This window comes from Pelodiscus sinensis, chromosome 5 (assembly GCF_052426305.1).
Source record: "Pelodiscus sinensis isolate ZL-2025 chromosome 5, ASM5242630v1, whole genome shotgun sequence".
Lineage (NCBI taxonomy): Eukaryota > Metazoa > Chordata > Testudines > Trionychidae > Pelodiscus > Pelodiscus sinensis.
Window position 1 is genome coordinate 68,902,125 of NC_143056.1, and position 20,608 is coordinate 68,922,732.

General features: G+C 41.9%; 1 protein-coding gene across 1 annotated transcript in view; it reads left to right on the forward strand.

Moving 5' to 3' along the window:
* The window catches only part of MAP3K9 (mitogen-activated protein kinase kinase kinase 9), a 64,842-nt gene that overhangs the window by 35,166 nt on the left and 9,068 nt on the right, over positions 1-20,608 (forward strand). The window contains exons 4-8 of the mRNA XM_075927313.2: positions 1,713-1,861; positions 6,633-6,808; positions 11,478-11,718; positions 13,909-14,031; positions 15,403-15,556. Of these exons, the coding sequence (XP_075783428.2) occupies positions 1,713-1,861; positions 6,633-6,808; positions 11,478-11,718; positions 13,909-14,031; positions 15,403-15,556 (843 nt within the window). The remainder of the gene's footprint in view (positions 1-1,712; positions 1,862-6,632; positions 6,809-11,477; positions 11,719-13,908; positions 14,032-15,402; positions 15,557-20,608) is intronic.

Genomic DNA, 20,608 nt, shown 5'->3' on the forward strand with positions numbered 1-20,608 from the left:
GCCTCCCACTAGTTCGAATTAAGGGGCTACACACCCCTTAATTCGAACTAGTAAGTTCGAACTAGGCTTAATCCTCGTAAAATGAGGTTTTCCTAGTTCGAACTAAGCGCTCCGCTAGTTCGATTCAAATTCGAACTAGCGGAGCGCTAGTGTAGCGGCTATGAATGTTAGTTCGAACTAACGTCCGTTAGTTTGAACTAAAATTGTAGTGTAGACATACCCTCATAAGATTTAATTCTAAGGTTGGAATTTGTTAGGCTTACTACTAGGAATCACGTTGACATTTTTGTCAGAAAGCAAACATTCCTTGTCAGGAAAAAATAGTAATGCCTTTTTATAAAATTCCAAACTCAGGTTGGAGACTTTCAGATGTCATTTTTAGTTTCTAGGAACATAGTACTGTTAAAAACTTCTTGATTTTCTACATTATCTTTTGGAAATTTTCAGAGTTAATGAAATCCTTAAATTAGAGCAGTACTAATAGGTATTCCTTCTTCCCATTTTTGGCGCACTCGGCCATGAAAAAGAGAATAGGACTAACATTGAAAGTATGTTATATCAGTGACTGGTTATGTTTAGATTTATACACCTATACTTATACACCTAGCTAACCCTCTGTTCCCCACAAACACAACCAGCTCTCCACATTGCACTTTTGTTGTAGCAGAACTTTAAATGGAGTGCCATCCGGTTCTGAAGTTTTGTACTTGAAAGTTATATGAAATTTATGCAAAAATATAATTTGTCAGGCTTGATACTTCTCCACAAGTTAGGTTGATTGGTGGGTTATGCCACTAACGCCCCTTTTTAAAGTCTCTTCTACCTCTTCAGTACTCAAGTACTTTGCAGCAGTGGTATAACAAAAGGTATTTATTTCTGGAGGACCACATTTAATCATTGATAGTCCATGTTAAATTGCCACAGAACTTACTTCTACAGGTGTGTAAACTAGAATCATCAGAATGATCACAAAGACCATAAATTGGTCTGTCTTCAGAACAAAAGGTAAAGCCTAGTCATTTCTTTAATCTTGCCATCCCAAATCAATAAAAGCATATTAAAGTTATTCCCTTTTAAGGGATGGAAAAGTGTAGAAACCCATCAAGGTGTGAGTAATTTGGAATTTAAGATACTTGAAAACTACAATAATAAGCATAATAAAAACACTTGGAAGACTAAATTCTATCTAAAGAAAAGATTTCCAATCTTTGTACAGATCCACATAGACTGTTTTGCCACATGCTCTTTAAAAATAGTTTAGAAGGGAGACTTAAGAAACGCTTTTTTTAAATTGTGCAAGGATTTACTGCTTAAAATGAAAATGGTAAACTATTTGTTTTTGAAGCGTTAAACCCAAATTGTTGTGATGTTGACTATGCTCTCCTCATAACTCTTGACAAATTAGGAACCTTGTCACATCCTAAGGGGAAAAAAGAGTTTTCCGAAACAGGAATTCAGGAGGAAGGAGGATGCAGAGATTTATATTGGCTAAGCATCCCACAAAAGCAGATGGTCTGTCTGCGGACATACTTCTATTAGTCCATTTAAATTTTTTCTTTGTAAGAGTTATTTTTAAATGTTGTATTTATTTAGTGTCCTTTGTGTGTGAGATAGTCTTGATAAATCAGAGCCTCGTGCCCTGTTTTGGCTTGAGATTTATTTAATGTGTTTGTTATACCCAAATATACACTTTTCTGTCTCTTTTCCAATAGTTATGGTGTATTGCTTTGGGAACTACTAACTGGGGAGGTACCATTCCGAGGAATTGATGGTTTAGCAGTAGCATATGGAGTTGCCATGAATAAACTTGCCCTTCCAATCCCATCCACGTGCCCAGAACCTTTTGCCAAACTCATGGAAGGTAAGAGCTAACTGCAGTGAGAGAGAAATGTTTGTCTTTTTCTTGAGTGCTTTTGAAGAGTGTCAGTTTTTGTAGATTTCAGTAGCTGAGATCCCAGAATTAAATGGCTTTACTCAGTGGACCATGTTATTATAGAAACCAGACGGTCTGCTATGACAGTTACTGTATTATAAGACCTTTATGCTGCAGAAATAAAACCTTTGTGAAGAGTAGAAGGGGACATTCTTGTCATTGTACAGCCTTGATTATGGGTGGTGGCCTTACCCCAAACCCCATATCCAAGTACCATCACGTTTGGGGTATTTGAATTCTAAGTCTGTTGAATTCTGCAGCTTGAGCCTATTGCTAGCTAATACTATTCTATATAATCATAATGATTTAGTGTAGAGGTCTTCAATCTGTAGGGGACTTCAGGGGTCTATCAAACCAGAGAGCAGGGTCAATGTTAGACTCGCTGAGGCCTAAGGCTGAAGCCTGAGCCCCATCACCCTGGGGCCAAAGTTTGATCAACTTAGCTCTGTGGGCCTCCCTGTGTAGTAGTGCCCCAGCCATTTGCCTTGCTTGCTATCCCCAATGCCAGGTCTAATGCCCCCTAGGGGGCCTCAGAGTAACATTCAGGGGCACAGTTGGAACTAAAACAGCCCCCACAGGGGGGCAGGAAGAGAGCACTGCCCAGCTTCGATCTTTGCTCTGGCCCCACACTGACTGTGGCTACTGCCCTTCTGCCCAAGGACCTGACTGCCTGCCTGAGGCTCTGCACCCATCCACAGCTGCAGGCCTCCTCCCCTGCCAAGGATCTGCTCCTGTCCATGGTCCCAGATATGGCATCAGCCTTAGCCCCCTTGCCGCATCCGCATCCCCCCCACTGCCCCCTCCTGGAGCCCTGGCTCCACTGCTAGCTCTGGGGATGGAGGTGGGGCGGGGCATGGACAGAAGTAAGGGAGGATACAAAGTAAAAAGTTTGGGGACCACTGGTCTGATGCAGGGGCTCCCAACCTTTTTCTTTCTGAGACCTCTCCAACATGTTATAAAAAGTCTGATGGATTCTCTGGCTATTTTAACTCTGTAAATATCCCCTGAGTCATCTATTTCAATCAAATTCTTAATTTTTATCAAAATATGTATCTAGAATTCTAAACGAATGCTTATCACTCCTATACTGTGCCTTATAGCTGAGGCTCTCAGTGCTGTACAGTCATTCAAGAATTAAACCTCACAACCCTCCTGTGAGTCTGGTAGTATTACCTCCACTTTACAGATGGGGAATATTGAGGCACAGAGAGGTAAAGTGACGTAAGTGTCACCAAATGAGTCAATGGCAGAGCTGAAAATAAACCCAGTTTATATGATTCCATATATGTTGCTGGGATAGACTTGCCTTTGACGTAAGTAGGTGTCACTGAGAGGTTTGCCTACTTCTGGAATACTTTTATCTAATTTCTCTGTCCTTTGATACAGATTAGAAACACAGTTCAATTAAAAATCTAGAATTCTGTGTAATGTTTTGCTAAAACAATGAGCCGTAGGATGGCAAACAATAGAATTGCAGATACAATACATACATCTTCATTATTACAACTGTCACCTTAAATAACAGTCTGGTTATGAAATTAGGAGCAGTTTTGTCAGGTGGGTGTGATACCAAGAACTTACTGTAAATGCACACTGAAAAGTATAATAGTAAGGATAAAAACAGTGTAACTTGTTCACTGAGATTCCCCTGGTCTGAAACACAGGACATGCTACGGGAACAAATGGGTATCAGATGGCATGCTAGTGAATTTAAATACACCACAAAGAACGAAGTGCAAGAAGCTGTCTAAAAGAGCTAATGATAGCATAGAGCAACCATAGTTTCAGTGTATTTTACACTGACAATTTTTCTTAGGAGAAGAGATTCAGAGTTTCTTAAAATCAAATGTAGGTGTTGGTTGGATAGAAAATATTGGGAGTTGTTAAATAAAGTTGTATGCACTATATTTGAACTCAATACCATGATCAACCTCCACTTCTACTTTTGAATCCAAGGAGAAAATCTTGAAGGGAATAAAAAAGCCATCACTTTCTTCCCCCTTTGTCAAAATCATTTGTCAAAAGCATCGTTTCCCTTTCTGGTGAACTCTAGTTCCCCTAATGCTGATTGTGCTTTTGAATTACTGCCCTGGTGGTCTTTACTGAGATGACAAACATGAACTTGCCCTCTTCAGAGAAAAGATTTGTAAGTTATAACTGTCCTCATTAGTGCAGATAGTGGAAGATCTGGGCCTGGGAAAATAAGAGCCATGGACCACCTGCATAGTTATCATGCTCACTCATTCATGCACTTGGCTGGCTACAGTACTTTGTTTTACACTGGGACATGTTTACTTTGTCATGCTTAAAAACTAGGTTAGAGGGGCAGGGATTATTCCATTGACCATTTTTCTGTATTGCCCATCGTCACTAATTGCTCAGCAGCAGGGAAGCTGTGAAGCAGCTTTGGACATCCCTGGTTCTGCACATAAATATTAGAAGCATCTTGTGAGCTGTTAAAATAAAAAATGTTCATTCCTGTATTGCTTTTGGGACCCAATCAGATACATTAAAATCAGCATCCTGACACTCAAAATCTTAGTATCAAAATTCCAGAATGGAGAATTGCAATAATTTCAAAATGAAAACATAATGCAAAACTAAACTCCCAGCAGAGTCAAAGGGGATAAGAAATAGGAGTTCAGATTAATCCTTGGTGCATATGTGCTAAATTAATAGAATTATTGCCAGAATGAATTTGACTCCATGGTGTCGTCTTAATCTAAATGGCAGTTTTACCATTCTTAAAGAACACTGATATTCCACTGATGCTTTTTAATGTTCTAAAAAATGTTTCCAGTGTGGGAAGCCTATGCTTCAGTCCCTCCAGCTGCTGTTTGGAAAGGATGATTACATTACATATTGGGAAGGCCTTCTGCATTTACAATATCTCTGCATGGCGGGTATGAGGTTGTTGCCACCTCTGAGACTATGGTAATGTGATAGGCCTTTCCTACTGACTTCCTGGGGCTTGGCATGCAGGAGTTCTCTAGCATTAAAGGGAGGATATGTACCACTACGTGAAAACTCTGCTAGGAGACTAAAGGTAGAATGAGAAACTGACATTTTCTGAGGAAGGAGACGTACATTTATGGTGAGGGGGTTGAATGATTGGGATTTTCTTGGTCCTAACAATTTCAGATCATTCACTTAACACAGTGATATTTTTAAAAACAGACTCTTATGCACCATACTTTATTTAATCTATGTAGCCCACATTGGTGTAGTACCTGAGAATTTTTTTTTGTATTGTTGCCTATTTAGGAACTGCTAAGAATTGTACTTGTTGTGGCAAGATGGCACCTTAAATTCTGTATTTTGGGAGCTTTATAGTAGAGTAATGGAGCTTCAGGGGGTAGCCGAAGTTAGTCTGTTACAGAAAAAAACAACAAATGGTCTGGTAGCACTTTATAGACTAACAAGACATGTAGATGGTATCATGAGCTTTCGTGGGCACAGCCCACTTCTTTAGATCTGAAGAAGTGGGCTGTGCCCACGAAAGCTCATGATACCATCTACATGTCTTGTTAGTCTATAAAGTGCTACCAGACCATTTGTTGTGTTTTTTATAATAGAGTAAGTTACTGAATTTTGAGTTCACGTTTTGAAATGTAGCAACTTAAATTTGATAGATTAAGTGGGGGAAAAAAGCTGCTTGTTTGTTGCTCATCCAACAAATATCAGACAGAAACCACCCAACCTGGTGTCAATGACTGTGTGTCTGCCTGGCACTAGACTGGCAAGATATATTGCAGATCAGAATTGAAGAAATATAGGATATATTTTCACTGCAAGGTTAGTTCAGACTCTTGCTCAAGTTGTTGCCTCTCATCTCCCTTTCATCCACACTCTCCACCTTACCTGAATTAAGTGGTCCTTTCAACCTACTGGATGGGGGCATGGGTTCAAGCCCAACTTTAATTTGGACTGGTAATCTGTCTGCTTTGCAGTGAGGTTGCAAGATAAATCACAGATGTGGTGATAGTCCTGTAAAGCCTTCTCACTATTCCTTCTGTGTGCAGGAGGACAAACAAGTTCTCCTACAATTCACTGAAAAGAATCATGGAAGTGGCTCTGTTAACTGCAGCAAAAAGAGCTATGAGAGATGCTCACAAAAGTCCTAGCAATACACATGGGGGAGCACAACACATTGAAGACACAGCAACTTGCATATGGCTTTGTATTGTGGCTGCTCACACTCAGGCTAAAACTTCAGTACTATTCACCCAAATTAACTGTGCAGTGAAGTGCAGATGAAGTTTGTACTAATCCTTGCTTCTCTGTGCTGGGCTGTTTGCTCTCAATGGCAAAATCAGTCTCTGTTCCATAACTACTTATTGTTGACAACAAAGTATTTGGGGAAAATATTTGTGCTGGGTGGTTTTTAACAAGCTTGGAAGTATAGTCATCTATAAATGGAGTCAGTCTCTAACAATATTTTATTTGTTTAACTTCTATATTTCAGTAGCATTTAGAAGCCAACCAAATCAGGGGCACATTTAAAATGGCTGACAGTTCCTGCCCCTATGAGCTTAGTCTACAAGAGAAGACAAAAGTAGACGAAGGTAGAGACTGGGAGAGGCAGGGTAACAAAAATAATTCTTAGCCAGGCAGAATGAATAAACACAATTTGTTGCCTGCTTAACCTCTAACTCCTTATTCAGATGTTTAACACTTGCTTGCCTTTGTCCTGTTTTAGACTGTTGGAACTCTGACCCACACTCACGACCATCTTTCGCCAATATCCTAGACCAACTCACTACCATCGAGGAGTCTGGCTTCTTTGAAATGCCAAAAGATTCCTTCCACTCCCTGCAGGAAGACTGGAAGCTTGAGATCCAGGAGATGTTTGATCAGCTCAGGGCAAAAGAAAAGGTAAATGGGAGATATTACTGCTGGCTATAGATACATCAGAAGGATAAATGCAAGAGAAGGAAAGGAGTTATTGTAGAAATATAGAGCCAGTGTTGGCACCAGAATAAATGGATACAAACTGGTGATCAACAAGTTTAGGCTTGAAATTAGATGAAGGTTTCTAATCATCAGTGAAGTTCTAGAACAGCCTTTCAAGGTCTTCTTCTAGTATATTCCAGTCCTCCTCCACAGTGGTGGATTAGCTATTGGGCCGGTGGGGCCCATGCCTGGGTGCTCCAGAAAATTGGGTGCCCTTGTGCACCGACCCTGCTCCCTAGCATGTTTTAGCTAGTAGGGAACAGATGGAGCAGGATGGAGTAGCTTTCCCTCTGTGCAGCATGGGGACAGAGTGAGGGTATGTCTACACTACCACCCTAGTTCGAACTAGGGTGGTTAATGTAGGCAACCGGAGTTGCAAATGAAGCCCGGGATTTGAATTTCCCGGGCTTCATTTGCATATTGTCGGGCGTTGCCATTTTTAAATGTCCGCTAGTTCGGACTCCGTGCCCGCGGCTACACGCGGCACGAACTAGGTAGTTCAGATTAGGCTTCCTATTCCAAACTACCGGTACACCTCATTCCACAAGGAATAACTGTAATTCAGAATAGGAAGCCTAATCCGAACTACCTAGTTCGTGCCGCGTGTAGCCGCGGGCACGGAGTCCGAACTAGCGGACATTTAAAAATGGCGGCGCCCGGCAATATGCAAATGAAGCCCGGGAAATTCAAATCCCGGGCTTCATTTGCAACTCCGGTTTCCTGCATTAACCACCCTAGTTCGAACTAGGGTGGTAGTGTAGGCATACCCTAAGGGAGGTGGGGTGAGAAGAAGACAAGACAAGGAGAAAAAAAGAGAGCCAGTGAACCAAGGCGACGGGATTGAGTGTGCACTTGTGCCTCCATATATACATTTGGGGGGACAAGAGCACCCACATACAGCAGTCAAACTACTTCTATTGTCCCTGGAACAGAAAGAGCTCTCTGCTGTGGTTTTAGGGCCAGCGGAGCTCTCACTCCCATCTGCAGCCTGGGGCCATGGTGGAAGCGATGGGTACAGAGCTTCTCCAGTCTTGGAGATGCTGGGGGGGAAGAAGGGAGTTGACCATGTATGGAATGGGGTGGGGTTGTGGGTGAGATTGCATGCAGAAGGGTAGGAGGGGCCCCCCACATGCTTTGGCTCAGGGCATCACAAACCTTTAATCTGTCTCTGTTCCTCCATATTGACAATACCACCCAACTTTGTGCCATCTGCCAGTTTTATTAGCGTGCTCTCACTTTTGTATCAAGATCATGAATGAAAATGTCCTCAGCTGACCCCAGGCTCAATGCAGCTGCCCCTTTGAAATGCAGCGGTGGCATTTCAAAGGGGCAGCATTGCAGGAGCCTGGGATCAGCTGGAGTCCCCAGCTGACCCCGGCTTCATGCAATGCTGCCCCTTGGAAAGGCCTCCTCAGTGTTTCCAAGGGGCAGCATTGTGGGAATCCAGGGTCAGCTGGAGTCCCCATCTGACCCCAGGCTCCATGCAGCATTGCCCTTTTAAAGCACTGTGGCGGCGCTTCAAAGGGGCAGCACATTAGGAGCCTGGGATTATCTGGGGACTCCAGAGCAGCACTTCAAAGGGGCTTTGCAATGTGGAGCCGGGGATCAGCTGGGCACTCCAGCTGATCCCTGGCTCCGCTTGTGCTGCTCCTTTGAAGTGCTGGAGTGGCACTTCAAAGGGGCAGTGCAACATTAACACCTGCGATTAACACGTTAAAAGGATTAACGCTTTAATCCTGTCCTGCGTTAATCGCAGGTGTTAACACAGGTCAATTGACAGCCCTATAAATAAGATTAATCCCAAGACAATCCCTGAGGAACTTCAGTAATATCCTCTCTCCAACCTGACAGTCTTACTGAAGAGTGAACTCAGTGAAGTCCCCCCCTTTAACCAGTTTCTTATCCACCTTTAAATTCTCATATTAAGCCCCATCTTCTCCAGTCAAACTAATAATTCCCAGTGGAACTGTATTAAATGCCTTACTGAAATCCAAATAGATTAGATCATCTGCATTTCCTTTATCTAGAAAATTGGTAATCTTCTTAAAGAAAGAGCTCACGGTCCTCTCCCCCAATCTACTTTTTGTAAAACACTGTTGAGTTTTATCCCAGTTACCATTAATTTTTATGTCCTTAACTACTTTCTTTTACAAAATTTGCTCCAAGGTCTTGCATACAATTGAAGTCAAACTAATGGGCATGTGGTTTCCTTTCTTTAAAAATAGGTGCTTTATTAGCAATATTCTACAGTTACTGAGTAAAAACCCTCTGAGTTTATGGATTCATTAAAAACCCTTTGGTATTGGGCTGGCAATTTCATATGCTAGTTCTGTTAATATTCTAGGATGAAAATCATCCAGGCTCCCCAGTTTGGTTCTATAAACTGTTTGCATTTGACTTCTTCCTCATGTGATGATTTCTACCTCCATAATCTTGTTACTGTTATCATTCTGGCTCTACTCCCAAGATTCTCATTATCTTCATTAAAAACTGAGACAAAGTATTCATGTAGGTGTTGAACCATGCCTAGATTATCATTCCTCTCCACCCCATCCACAGTCCTTAGCAGTCCCACTTCTTTCCTGGTTTCATTTTTATATAAATGGCTAAAGAATCATTTTTTATTATTGTTTTTTAAATTTCCTTTGCAAGGTCCAGCTGTGCTTGGCTTTTGGCAATTCTCATTTTCCCCTACCTTTCCTTGTTCATCCATTCCTTGTAGGCTTTCTGCTTTCTCTTAATAAGATATTTGGGATTCTTGTTCCTCCAGTTTGGTCTGGAATCCTTACCTATGAATTTTCCCCCTTGCTTGGGACTCTGGCTTCAGCTATCTTCTACAGCTTTGACTTAATGTAATTTCAAGCCTCCTCCACATTCAGATCCTTGCGTTCTTCAGTCCAGTCCATTTCCCTATTTCCAATAATTTTTTTTAGTGTGCCCTTTTGAAGTAAAAAAGACTTTACTTGTAGACCTATTTTTATTTATCCTCCCATTTAATTTAAAATGAATTAGCTTGTGATCATTTGATCAATGATTGTCCTCTAACGCCAGTTTTTCTATGAGGTTTTTGTTGCTTACTAATATTAAAATTTAAACTAGCATCACCTCTTGTTGGTTTGGTGACTATTTGATAGAGAAAGCTTTCAGCCGTCACATCCAGAAATAATCTGGGCCCTACTGTTGTTACTAGCACTTGTCCTTCAGTCTATATCTTGGCAATTAAAGTCTCCCATAAATGCACAATTTGTACTAGTACTTATTGAAATAAAAATATTAATGGTCTCTATCCATATCCAAATGGGATCCTTTGGGTCTGTAGAATACCCCAAGCACTGACTCATTTGAGCCTCTGTTACCTTTTTTCCAAAAGTGATTCTGATCCCCAACAGATTTTATGTTATACATTCTACCACTTCTAATTTCTTTACAATCTCCTTGTGATTAATATGCACTGCTACTCCTCCTTTTTCTCTCTCTCTTTTTTTTTTTTTGCCTGAACAGCACATACTCTATAGTATCCATCCTCCAATCATGACTACTGTTCATCATATTTCTGTTATCTTTGTAATATCTTCTTTTATTTCCCTGTGTCAGTAATTCTAGCTTCTCCATTAGGCTTCTCAGGCTTCTTAGTTAGAGCTAGGTTTTTTGTTTTGTTTTCTGTCTTATGATGTGCTAGATGAGAACCTTCCATTTTCAGATTGCTTCTAAGTCAATTTAAGCAAATTATTGCAGATTCTGATTTAGGCAGGAAAACAAGGAACAGTTAACAGCAAAAAATTTTGAACTAGTCCTGATTTAAAAAACAAATCAAGTTGTCATCTCCTCCTCTTCCCCTTCCACCATCCCAAATACTTGGAAAACAAGCTTCCAGGTTCAGCTCCTGTCATCATCTTGCAGGAACAGTGGAAAGTCTGAAGTTGCTGTGTTTATTGATGTGGCCATATCATGCTACTCGCTGTACTGACACTTACTGCCTGACCTTCCTGTGATAATGGTAATAACCAGACCGTAACAAGCCAGCATATATGAAAGTGCAGGCTGAATCTCCAGTAGTACAGTCAACCCTGTGTTTATCTGAGTTCTGATGCAGAGCAGAATCTTTTCGATGCACATTTGAATGTTCAGTCTTTTATCTTAAAACATTTTTCTCCAAGTTAAATATCTAACTGTAAGTATTAGGGAAAGTGTCTATATAGCTGAAATATTTTACACTACTTAAAGGGGTAACATGCCAAAGTTGGATATGTGTATTTTATTTTTACAGTCAGTATAGTGTTGTTTGAAAGGTGCCTGGCTGGCCTCTGTACAAACAGAAGCCCTTTGTTTAATCACAGATCAGACGCAGAATAAGCTTTTCCCACATTGTCTTATCAAAGTGCCTCAACCCTGAACTGGGTGGACAGCTTTGAAAGGGGGGTTGGGAATGAAATTCAGTCTGTCAGTTCACTCCTTGTCCTCCTTGCTGAGCCTGTGAACCAGGCCAGTAATGAACTCAGCCATCTTTGGATTTGCTCCTTTGGTAGGTAGAATAGTTTCAGAACTAATATGCCATACTTGTGATCTAAGGAATTCTCTTTTCACCCTGCAGGAGCTGCGCACATGGGAGGAGGAGCTGACCCGTGCTGCACTCCAGCAGAAGAACCACGAGGAGCTGCTGCGGCGGCGAGAGCAGGAGTTGGCAGAGCGCGAAATAGACATCCTAGAAAGGGAGCTCAATATCATCATCCATCAGCTATGCCAGGAGAAGCCTCGGGTGAAGAAACGCATGGGAAAGTTCAAGAAGAACCGGCTTAAGTTGAAAGATGGCAATCACATCAGCCTGCCTTCAGGTCAGCGATGCTGCAATGCCAGCTTGTAGGGTTCTCTATTCAGCCAAATGAGTTTCTGTTAAATGGAGCTCCTTTGTGCCTACAACCATAGAATGCCCCATTGATGGTCGCAAGTTGTGCCTTAAGAAATCCCAACCTCTTTGGCATCAAGAAATTAAAGGTCAATAATTATAGAGAAAAATATAGGAAATAATAGCAATAAAGTGCATCACAACTAACATTTTCCAAAGGGAAAAGATATGTCTAGAGAGGAATGTAGATGGTTATTGATCTGTAGCACATATCACTAGGTTGCAGCTGGGATCAGGAAGTTCACTTTAAAGAAAAATCTTAATGTTAACTATTAATGAAACATTCAGTACAACAATACCCCAAATCCACCTTTTCAGGTACAGATTGGACCTCCCTGGTCCAGCATCCTCAGGACCAGGGAGTTTGCTGGACCGGGGAGGTCAATTCTGAACCATCTGTCACTGGCCGTCTCAGCCTGGCTCCTCTGTTGGCCCAGCTGCCGGTCTCCCTGATAGCTCTCTGTGTTACCGGCCCCGCCAAAGCTATCTGCCATGCCAGGTTACTTGCCCCGCTGGGTGCCCACTGGAGCTTGCTGACCCTGCCTTGCCAGAGCATGCTGCTCCACTGGGCTCCTGGCCCTGCTGGAGCCTGCTGCTATGCTAGAGCCCACTGCCATGCCAGCCCCCTTGCCACCAGCCCAGCCAAACTTGCACACAGGGCTCCCAGCCATTGGCCCCCATGCAGCCGCTGGGACTCTCTGATCCAGGAACATCCATGGATGTTGTCAGACCAGAGAGTCCTGATTTAGAGAGGCTCAACCTGTACTACCTTCAGTGGAAGTGTGCAAATGTCTACTCTGGAGTTGTCTTATTGTTCAGTAAAGCTGATGTGAGCAAGTTTGATATCAGAACAGCAACCATAGCACTACTGTGTGGAAAATGATCTTGGGACGCTGAGATATGTTGGGTAGCTAAGGGAAGTTTATGAGGATTACAGCACTCAACTTCTCAGCACTAGTATTTAGCACATGAAGTGAGATATAATGCAGAATTAGACTGCTGCTTCATTCACTCAATACTGGATGGAAAATGTTACTTGGTTGGTCAGCAGCTGGGAAAGTGGGTGGGAAAATGATGATGGCTGTCAATTGAGTAGTGAATCTAGGGTGACCAGATGTCCCTTTTGTATAAGGATAGTCCCAATATTTGGGTTTTTTTTCTGATAGAGGTGCCTATTACCCCCCACATACCTTGCACGAATTTTTCTCACTTTCTGTCTGGTCACCCTAAGTGAGTTAATTGTGATGAGAGTGAGTAATGAATGTGCAAATTGCTTGGGGAGTTCAAAACTGGCAAGAGACAGAGTGTGATCTTGGTGGATTATGTTTATTAATAGCCATCTTTAACAGGGTTGTAAACACTTGTTTCATGAACTTTTGCTTGCCCTAAAAGTCTCTTTGGGAAATGAGATGGAAAGATTTTTACCTGGAAAAGTATGCAGGTACATATGGGCAGGAATGTCAGTCCCCAACTAAACTAAACATATTTATATGCAGCTCCTTAGCAGCTATGGGTACGTCTAGATTACATGCCTCTGCCAACAGAGGCATGTAAAATAGGCTACCCAACATAGTCAATGAAGCGGGAATGTAAATATCCCCGGCTTCATTAAAATAAAAGTGGCCGCCACGCTGTGCCAGCTCAGCTGATCGTCGTCACGGCACGCGAGTCAAGACGCGGATCGGTCGACAAGGGAAGCCTTTGTCGACTGCTCCTGTAAACCTCGTTTCACGAGGCATAAGGGAGTGGTTGACAAAGGCTTCCCTTGTCTACTGATCCACATCTTGACTCGCGCACTGTGCCGACGATCAGCTGAGCCGGCACAGCGTGGCGGCCATTTTTATTTTAATGAAGCCGGGGATATTTACATTCCCGCTTCATTGACTATGTTGGGTAGCCTATTTTACATGCCTCTGTCGGCAGAGCCATGTAATCTAGACGTACCTTATGGGTCCAGATGCAAAACACTAATCTTCAGGCTGTGTTAGATGTATGTGTCTGCAAAGATGCACTGAAACACTGGTGCCATTCTGCAAAGGTACCAGAAAAAATTAATTGTCTGTTTGCTGTGTTTCATGAATAAGTATTTTAATTGTGAATGTTTGTTTCTTTTTAACAGATTTCCAACACAAATTCACTGTGCAGGCATCACCAACCATGGATAAAAGAAAAAGCTTGATCAGTAGTTGTTCCAGTCCTCCTGCAAGTCCTACCATCATTCCCAGACTCAGAGCCATCCAGTGTAAGGAGTTTCCTATACCACTGAACCTGGGAATGACATACTATGCCAAGAAGACACTGACTGCAGTGGGGTGCTATGGGCCTTGTTTAGGACAGGACAACGAATATTCCTAAATGAGGACTAGCTGCGCTGTGGAGAGTTGGGGTGGGGAATGTTCCTTCTCCCAGAAATTTAATCTCACTTTTTTGTGTTTCTGGGCAATTGCTTTTTGATTATATTGGAAACATGTTTCTCAGAGATTCTGCCTGTTTGGTATAACTGAATTTATGGACCACATTTGCAAGTTCAGAATGGGTTTTTAAGGTGGATGGGCTGAAAAAGAACTGTGTGGCAAAGGAATGGAAATTGTTTGGTAAAACATTTCAAAGAAAATGAAAGCAATTGGTGTGGGAATGTGTGTCTGTCATAACAAGCATCCAGGGAATGGAGACCCTACGGGGGGCAGAGGTACATTTAAAAGAGGACTATGATGATAGTGTTGTTGCCTTGTGATTAGTGTGGATCTCAGCACTATGGCTGTGTCCAGACTCAGGGGTTTTTTCGAAAAAAGTAGCCTTTTTTCGAAAAAACCTCACCTGCGTCTAGACTGCAGCCGCGTTCTTTCAAAATTAAATCAAAAGAACGCGGCTTTTCTTTCGATGGTGGTAAACCTCAATTTACGAGGAAGAACGCCTTCTTTCGAAAGTTCCTCTTTCGAAAGAAGGCGTTCTTGAATGTAAATAGGGCTTCTTCGAAAGAGAGCATCCAGACTCACTGGATGCTTTCTTTGGAAAAGCAAGCCGCATTTTCGAAAGTTCAACGTGCAGTCTAGACGCTCTCTTTCAAAAGAGCCTCTTTCGAAAGAGGCTTGCAGTCTAGACATAGCCTATGAGAGATGGATTTCCATTATCTTGGTTGGCAGTTTTTGGGAAGAGAACCCAAAGATTAAATGGACTATAAAAGCCTCTCAGGTTGCTCTTTGCAGTTCAGAGTTGAGGCATGTTGAGGGAAGATTGTACAACCATTGTTTTTGCCATACCTTTTTTGGGTTTGTGATTTATTCCCTACTTTGACACAGATTAACTATGTGACCCTAGGCAAGCTTCTTAACATCTCTAAAATAAGGTTTAAAAACAAATCTATCTGCATTCTTGCATCCTGTTTGTGTTGCGTTGCTAAATCATTAGATGCGGGGGAGCATGTGGCATGCTTTAGGTGGCCGGTTAAGTAGTGTTAATACATTTCCTTCAGGGTCTACAGCACTGTTCCGAGCTTCTCTTTTCACCAGTACTGAAGAGTGCTGCATTGCTACACAGGAGGTGTAGGCAGCATTTTGTTTTTTTCCTGACTCATATGTCCATCCCTTTTATTTTTTCTTACTGGTTTCCATAGTGACACCTGGTGAAAGCAGCAAAACATGGGGATGTAACTCACTCCTCCAGAAGGAGGAAGGAGAGGAGGAAGAGAAGAGAAACCAGAAGAAGAAAGGGCGCACCTGGGGACCAAGTTCTCTTTGTCACAAGGAGTTAGCTGCAGGAGAAGATGGGTAAGAAGAAACAGGAAGGGGAAAGCGTGAATGGCCAAAGTTTTCTAAATGTTAAACCTGTTCATGAGTACTTGGTTCTCAGAAGGGCTGCCTGGGTAAAACTCCAGCTCTATCTTGCCACACTTTTCAGTTGCAATAATTATTTATCCATAGTCTCATACACATTAGAGAGAGAAGAAACCGGTAAATAAAGCTGATGTGAGTTGCATCTAATTCATCTTCATGGTCCAGTGCAGGATTGTTCCTTTCAGTGTACTTTCCAGTACTTTGTCCAATGAAGATTTGAAGTGGTGGGGCTTCCTCTGTTTTGCTTAGGAGACTACTGCACAGCTAATGACTCTCAAATATTAGGTGTCTTTTCCTGATATTCAGTCTAAATTTTATATGGCTCGATATCCTTTGGCTTCTAATTGTACCCCCTTTGGACTACCCTAAACGATTCTTCTCCGTCCTTCATAATGCACCCTTCAAATGCATCTTTTCTTTCTTTTGTATAGTGTTATTAAGATGAGACTAGGGGAGCCAGGTAGATATTTTTTCAGACTTTTTAAAAGTATATGTATACTTGCAGAGATGTTGTGCCAGATATGCTGCAGTTGATTTCTGCTTTGTTCTTCCAATCTTAAGTTTTATGTGAAGACTGTATACCAGGATCCAAACTTTAGCATTTTTGTGACGCAGCTTAATTAAGGTTAGTGGGTTTTTTTAATGAGACAATTAAAAATCTGAGAGCACTGGATGCCTCATGTTTGAAGGTTGCATATGGAGCCTTTCGCCTGTATTGCTAGCCTGGATGCAGCCCAGATTTGTAGTGAAAAAAATCGGATAGCTCATCAGTAGCCTGTCTGAAATGAGTCTGTTGTGTATCAGTTTGCTAAATCCCTGGAAGACCAGTGTCCATGTAACAAACCTGCCCACTGAAATTTGCATTGATTGCTCCCCTCTGAAAGGCCAAAAGATTGAATGGTCCATGGAAGTTAAATTACAATCTCCCTTAAATGGTGTTCTTTCTAGCACAGATTTTTGAGACATATCAACAGGACAGTATGGAGAGAGTTTGCATGACCGTTGCTCAGACTGTATCTGTTCTGTAGATAACTCTTGAGAATTAATTCCTTTATCATCACATAATCCCGTGCCTTTCACCAGGATTAAATTTAAAAGGAGGAGGAAAAAAATGTTGATAGTAGAAAATACTTCTGCCTTTAAGTCCAGAAGCTTTTTGTTGGAACTCTGAGAGAAAACCTCTTCATCTTTTCCACTTCTTTTCTGGTAGAACAACAGCTGGGAAGAGTGAAACATCTATTGTGCACAGGGAGGTAGAATGATGGGATTTGCAAATTTGCTAATAGTGGGGGAAATTAACTTAATCCCATTCCCTGCAAAACAGAAATGCTATCTCCATGACTGACCAGCTTTTACAGAGGATCTCAGTACGGTTATCACATCATACAGCGCAGCATCTGGAGCATGTTGACTATTGTGCTAAATGAGCAATGCAGTAAATACGATGAGCCGTTGCTGCTCATTGAGATCATGCCAGATTGAGAGACTATTTAAAGCAAAAAGGGCTGCAATACGATGCAGTCATTCTGAGGCACACTGCCCATTTTTATTTTCTCTTTGGATAGTTAAGGGTAAATTTTAAGGCTGACTTAAATGCTAGACATAGATGAAAAGTCTGCAAGCAAGCTTTTCCCACAGAGCTGTATCATTGCTCTTTAACCCCAGTTAGCAACATTCTTGTTAAAATAACAAGCAGTCCTATGGCATTTTAAAGACTAACAAATGCATCTGATAAAGTGGGTTCCAGCTCATGAAAGCTTATGCCCAAATAAATGTGTTAGTCTTTGAGGTGCCACAGGACTCCTCGGTTGTTTGTTTGGTTTTTGGTTTTTCTGAAACAAACTAATAAGGCTACCCTTCTGTAACATTCTTGTTGTTTCAGTTGCCTACATAGCTCTCTGCCAAGGCATCTTGAGTCCTTATCTCCAACCCCCTTTGCAATGTCTTTTCCAGTAGGGATTTAAAAAAACAAAACAGGTTACAGTAACAAGTTGATAAATAGGAAAGGATTCAGGGAAGAGTCATGAAAATGATTAAAGTATTAAAAGGCGTGTATTATAGTGACAGAGGCAAGGAACTCAATCTGTTGATCTTAACAAAGAAAGGGTTAAGGCTTGATTACAGTATAAGTACTTATGTGGTGAACAAATATTTGATAGTGAAATCTCCAGTTTAGTGGTGAAAGATGTAACACAATCCAATGGCTGGGAGTTGAAGCTAAACAGATTCAGAGCGGAGGAAAACCTTTTTTTAATAGTGGGAGTGGTTAACCATTAGAACAGTTTGCTAAATGTAGAGTGGAATTTCAGTCCCTGGCAATTTTAAAATCACGATTGGATGTTTTTCTATAAAATATCCTCTAGGAATTTTTTCAACCAAGTTCTATTGGTTTTGGTCAGATCAGTGGTTCTTAAACATATTTGTTTGGGCCCCCTTATTTGTGTCTGTAATTGTTTATACTCCTCCCTCACTGCCTCTACATGCATATACTGCCACCCAGCTCTGAAGACGGAGTGGAGAGCAGCACTCAGCTCTGAAGACAGCGCCGCAGAGAAGTATGGGTGGCAATGTGAAAAGTAATCATTGTTACTTTTTACAGCAGACTTAGTGCTCTGTTGCCATCCTTACTGCTGCTTCCACCCCATGGCTGACAGCCAGAGACCCATCACCTCCAAGTGAGGAATTGGATTGGGAAGGAAGAAGAGCTCAGGCTGCCTTGACTCAGGGATTGAGAGAGGGGGAAGGAGAGCCCAAGCCAAGGTGGTGAAGCTCCAACTGACCCTTTTTATCTGCACCTCCTGGAGTATGCACATAACTTCCGTACAAGCCCCAGCTATAGGGACTGTTAGCGAGAGCTCTTTAAAAAAGAAAAAGCATGCATAGCTTGCCCCTTCCTTGACACATTCCCTTGCCTCCCCTGCCTCATTGTCTGAGAATCACTGGACTAGATGATTGCAATCATAGGTGCCAGTTTCCCCCCAGTTAGGGGTGCTCAACTTCCCTCTCCACCCCAGCTCCCAAACCTCCATCTCCACTTTGCCTCTTCCTGTCCCACCTCATCCTCACTTCCTTCCCTGAGTGTTTCCCATCCCTGCTCCTACCTCACCTTCCTGAATCAGCAGTTCACATCACTATGGAAGTCTGGGAGGGCAGTGGAGGAGAGGGAGGCAGTAAAGGAGCTTGGCTGCTGGTGGGTACTCTGCACCCACTAATTTTTCCCTGTGCTCCAGCAACCATGGAGTTAGTGCCTATTATTGCAATGGCCCCTTCCGACCTTGGAGTCGATGAACATTATGTTGCTGGAGTTGCAGTGAAACTCCTGGCATGAACTGCACTATAAATTCAAGTTTATATAAAGCCCATCACTGAAAAATCACATGGATAATATTTATCCTTTTACAGTTTGTCTATGAACTGCCAAGATATGCATTCCTGATGAGAACAAGCTGATATGCTGAATTGGCAGTTACTGATCAAGACAGAGCATAGCTTGGAACAGTGTTATGGCTCGTACATTGCGGCTTTGTGATATTTACTTCAGGATGTCTTATGGAAACCGTTTAGTTGCCTAATTCTAAGATCCCCTACTCCTAGTAGCACTCAAGTCCGCTGATACAGTGACCTGGCCTCATCCTGCTGTTGTGACATGGGAAAAATTTGTTTTGCCTAGGGATAGATGCTTTCAGGTTTTAACACTAGCAGTTGAGTTATCAGTGTTTGTGTGATTTTCAATGTTCTGTTGCACTAAAGGTGACATTTCATGAATTTATGGAAGCTATAGGCCCTTGAGCTGTGATCTCTTCAGATCTCACCAGCGAAACAGGAAATAACTTGATCAATACCTAGATGGGTGGGGGGTGTCTCTCAAAGAAAATCCATTTGTTGCAAAAAGTGGTGTTGGAAATTCAGTAGCAGACATGCTTTCCTCTGAGTCAGTACTGCCCCAGAATGGTGTTTAAAGGACAGTGTACTATTAGAGACTCTTTCAGATGAGACTTTATTAAAGATTTCATTATATGTTTGGCAAATCACTCACATGAGATCTCATCAACTCACAGACTAATGGTGGCACTTGGAGGAATTCCCAAGGGGAGAGAGAAACAGGTTTCCAGTGGGAAGGGAGACTGAGAAAGATAAAAGTATTTGCTACTTCCTCATAAAATTAAAGATAAGAATATTCTATCAACACTCCCACTTAAATAGGCTACTGAAAAAAATTTAAACCTCATTGAAAAAAGTGCAAAGGTGTCCTGGGGAAGCGGAGTAGGTAGTGTGGCTGCTAGTGCTGTCAACTAGTATTGTTCCAGAGGTAATATGCTTTAGCAAGTGGAATACATAGGTTGAACAGCTTTCAGGTACACTTTAGTGATGTATATCATGTGAAGGTGTCTCCGAGGCAGGCCTGCAGGGATCATGGGTAGCAATGTTTGTAATTTGGATGGCAGTGAAATGGTAAAGAATATAAGAATGAGGTGAAATAACTAGTCAACTTCAGCAAATTCTTAGAATTATTGTGATCATTCCTAATCTAAGTAAGGCTCATTTTTGTAAGTGCCAATGAATCTTCGACCTCTGCTTTTTTATGAAGGGAGCTGTGTCTAGAAGGAGACATAGAGAAGCAGAAGAAGTTGATGTGTCGTGCTGTGCCACAAAGGGCAGCCCAGAACACCCCTGTAATCTTCAGGGCGATCTGGATGAAGGTGAAAGCTAGACTGACAATAGTCATGCATTATTCAGTGTTTTGCTGTTTACTGTCTGTGTGCATTGGGAACCTAGTACATACCCTTACAACTCCATGGAGAAAGACTCCATGCTATTTGTCTATATACTTGATTGAAGTCCTTAGCATTTACCTTTGGAGTAAGTACATTACCCCCTCTTCTTTGCTTGTAATCACCACCTATCCATTCCTTAATGTCTTTTTCTCTGTATGTGTGTGTCCAGGTATATAAGTGGGATGCTTAAGTATAACTAAAGCTACCAGGT